Below are 3846 nucleotides of genomic sequence, written 5' to 3' on the forward strand. Positions count from 1 at the left end.
ATTTATAAATTATGTAATTAATTAGAAATAGGTAGATGGGTATTAAGTTTTCATTGATATTTATTGTTTTTAATAAACATGTCTTATGTTTGGAAACATATTTTAATAGGTATCAAAACTACGCTGTATTTCAACCATAAAAATTAACAAATTTATGATGTTATGACAAGACAACAATAAAATTTACTATTTCCTAAAATTACTTGCAATATTTGCAAGCGAATTACGGTTAAGACTTTTACACAGAAATCTGTGCACTAAGAAAAACGACTCACCAACAATTTCCGGATGAAAAATAAGGCTTACTGCAGCTTAATTACAAAATAGTCCCATTCATTATTTTTATTTTAAATTAATTGAGTTTTCCTATATTGACATAACGAGTATTTAAATAAACTAAGATAGACACGCATTGTTAACAATTTATAATAACAAATTTGATAAGCTGGCTGGGATTTAAAAATCGTCTTTCATTTGTTCCACGACTTATTCAACAATGACCAATGTTATTGACCTTAAAAATAATATTCTGGTAGCTAAATAAATATTACACACGAAGCCTAAAATTGGCTCGGTTCCACTCTTATAAGTAAAATTTCTTTGTACACAACGGCTTGAGGCACATTTCAAGAAACTTTAAGGTTTTTCTTTTCTACTTCAGAAGTTCCGAGATTATTTTAATTATGTACTAATATAATATTATCCATAAGCAAATATCAACAGTGGTAAATCCTTGTTTGAATAGTGACATGCGGGTACCTTGATCTAGGCGTCTATTTGGAATAAATTAATAATATATCACACCGCCCGGGACATAACCTCACACACAATCAAAACTAGCCGTGGAACCGGCGCTTTTTCATCAATTAAAAAAAAATAAGGGGCATACACCGCGGTAGTTAATGAAAGGGGGTTTAACCGCATCCGCAAAACAGGTGAGTGTAACTCTCGGGGGATGAACGCTGTTATAATCGCGCAGAAGGGGAATTTCGCCGCGAACAATTAAAAACTAAGTGAGATTAGGTGGGCAGGTACTTACTTTATTTATCGAAACACCACTCACGACGGCGGGATACTTCGAAACCACCGAAAAGTCGTTGTTAAGCAACAGACGAACGCGACATAGCACCCTCGGCATCGCCATTTTGCAGGTACTGCCAGAGGCCAGACCGCTTTATTTTTGTTTCATGCCGGCTCCGATCTCATCCCCTACTGCGAGTACTGCGCACATCGATTTCGTTTAAAAAAAAATCGGAGGAGGGAGTTGCGGAAACTTTTGTTTAATTAATGTTCGTTTTATTTACCCTCTTGTTAACATTTTGAGAGAATCTTATCAGAACGGGAAAATATCAAGATTAAATGGTAAATAGGCAACACACAAAATAGACACGCGTTCTGTTGGTTGCAGATCTCAAATAATAGTCGTAAATTTACGATAGTTGCTAAATGTACGTTATTTATTTATTCTTTGTGCAATTTGAAATTTACGGTTTAACGTTTAATGTCTCCTACTAAACCACAAAAGCAGAATGGTTTAACAGTCGGCTAAAACTCGTTGGCTGCAGAATGGCTTTGATTTATTTATTTATGTACCTATTTAAAGTACCTACTACCTAAGAGGAACAAGTCCCAATTACAGCACAGTAAAACATTAATATATTTGCTTAAAATAAAAAAAGTAATAAATGCAACAATGTAAAAAATAAAGAAATAATAGGTACAATATACATAGTTCACAAAAGGAACAATAATAATAAAACACCAATCAAAATGCTTCGACACCATCGGTTCTTACTAATTCTATTTGTATGTAATATAAGTCACTTTTATATCAAAGAAAGCAAAGCTTTGACCAAAGGATGATTAGGGCGTTAAATCTCATTTTAAATTTTATTTATAGCACCTGTTTTTCTTTTGAAATATTTACTTTGAATTGTACAGTGACTTTAACATTGTGCGTATCAGATCCAGCTATGATCTTTTGATCAAACTGTTTTGACGGTAAAGTAGAACACGACTTTTCAATTTAAATGTTAAATGTGTCGTTTCGTTTGTCCTGCTTTCCGATGTCAAAAAAGTCGTTTGGTTTCTGATGACATAAATTGTAGTCGGTAACTTGGGTTGGTGCTCTAACTGTGATAAAAGTAGGTACATTTGTGTTTTTTTTTTTATGTCGCTTTGTCTTTCTAATCTTACACCTAAAGTAGGTACTTGAAAATTTGAATTTTCTAGATGGAACCCATGACGTTGGGAAGCCCTCCTTCCAGCCCTGCATCTCCTGGGATCAACCCCAACTTTTTACCTGGCTTTTTAATAGGAGGCGAGAACCCACCGGTTTCACCAAACCCTAGCTCGTCACCTGGACGGAATCGAACACCCGGCAATTTCAACAAAACTGGCCTGAATTCCGCAGAACCTCGAAGTCTAAGGCAAAAACTATTCAACCAGTCGCTTAACGAAAGCCCTGGGCCCCTATCTCCATTTACAACAGTCTCAGAAAAGCCAGGCCCACCTAAAATGGGACTCTTCGACACCATGGAACAGAAAAAAAAACCTTCCAGCCCTATTCTAAATAGTACGGTGGCGCATTTCAACGACTCGGTAGGATTCAACGAGAGCATCTCCAGAATAAACAACGAGGATAGTCTGAATTACACTCGCAATGTAACTAGTATGAACGAACACTTCGGTCGAGGGAATATGAGTGGCAATCGCGTCGATTCGCATTGGATTACGGTGTTCGGATTCCCTCCCAGTGCTCTGACGTTGGTGTTAGCCCAATTGGCGAACTGTGGGCCTATAGCGGACAAGAAAATACCTCCGCAGGGAAATTGGGTGCATGTTAAATTCAATAACTTGAGCGAGGTGTCGAGAGCGCTCTCCCTCAACGGTAAGTTGATAAATAACTGTGTCATGATAGGAGTGCAGCTTTATTACAGTAAGGAGAATAAGGAGAACGAGAGCGTCGTTTATACTTCGCCGATCCGTGCGAGGTCCTTACGGCATTCTTTTATATCTCCGCAGAATCCTAACATTGTGATTCCGCCCCAGACTGTGCCCCAGAAGTCGACCGGGATAGTTACGAAAGCCATGGAGTATGTTTTCGGGTGGTAGTGTAGTGATTTTTGTGCATTTTATTATTGTGATGTCTTTGGATGTCTTTATTTAGTCTCTACTCAATTCGTGAAATATATTTTTATTATAAATAGTTTGTTTTGTGGATTTTATCGTTTTTGTTACTTTTATGTTCAGTAAATTCACTTTTTGCAAAAGAAAAAGCCAAAAAATAATTATTTCCAAGTTGTAGTGTAGATAAAAAGCTGTTTTCTTGTAAAATATCGGAGAATTTTATTAGCAAAATTGTTTGATATTCAAAATTTGTGTTTGGCAAAGAGTGACCGCAAAAAAATCCATTTTTCTGCCTGTTTTTGAGACTTTGATAGAGGCGACAGGGAAAATTCTAAAAATATTCTAAAAATATCCAAATACTCGTCATGAAAAATGAAAATGAGCACCACTTTCAGTTTTTCGGAAATCACCCTTATTTAGGGGTTGAAAGGACAAAAAAAGTGAACAAATTAAGAATCGTCAACAGTTGTAAAACCCCAAATATTTCTGTCGTTATCAAAATAATATTATGATCATGAAAATATCTAATTTTGTATTTGATACGGTCTTGTCCGGTTTGAAAATCAACCCCTGAAGGGGTGAAAGCATCCCCTAAATGCCTAAAAATGCAACAAATATATTTAGTTACAATTTTTTTTATTTTTCTTTTATACGTGATAATGGAACCGTTAATAACCCAGAATCACTAGATCCGAAGGAAAATAACCCTAAATGAGG

The 3846-nt window shown here is 35.9% G+C and overlaps 1 protein-coding gene across 1 annotated transcript; it reads left to right on the forward strand.

The window, feature by feature from the left end:
- The first annotated feature begins 2054 nt into the window (after positions 1–2054).
- On the forward strand, positions 2055–3206 carry LOC108909435 (nucleoporin NUP53). The gene is made up of 2 exons (XM_018713772.1): positions 2055–2144; positions 2233–3206. Exon 2 carries the CDS (start codon positions 2233–2235, stop codon positions 3112–3114), a length of 882 nt encoding a protein of 293 aa, XP_018569288.1. The 5' UTR covers positions 2055–2144; the 3' UTR covers positions 3115–3206.
- Positions 3207–3846: the final 640 nt, after the last annotated feature.

This window comes from Anoplophora glabripennis, unplaced genomic scaffold (genome assembly GCF_000390285.2).
Source record: "Anoplophora glabripennis isolate ALB-LARVAE unplaced genomic scaffold, Agla_2.0 scaffold415, whole genome shotgun sequence".
In the NCBI taxonomy this organism is placed as follows: Eukaryota; Metazoa; Arthropoda; class Insecta; order Coleoptera; family Cerambycidae; genus Anoplophora; species Anoplophora glabripennis.

Bases quoted from the DNA above. Each gene is read 5' to 3' on its own strand.
- LOC108909435 (XM_018713772.1), top strand. From the start codon at position 2,233: ATGGAACCCATGACGTTGGGAAGCCCTCCTTCCAGCCCTGCATCTCCT.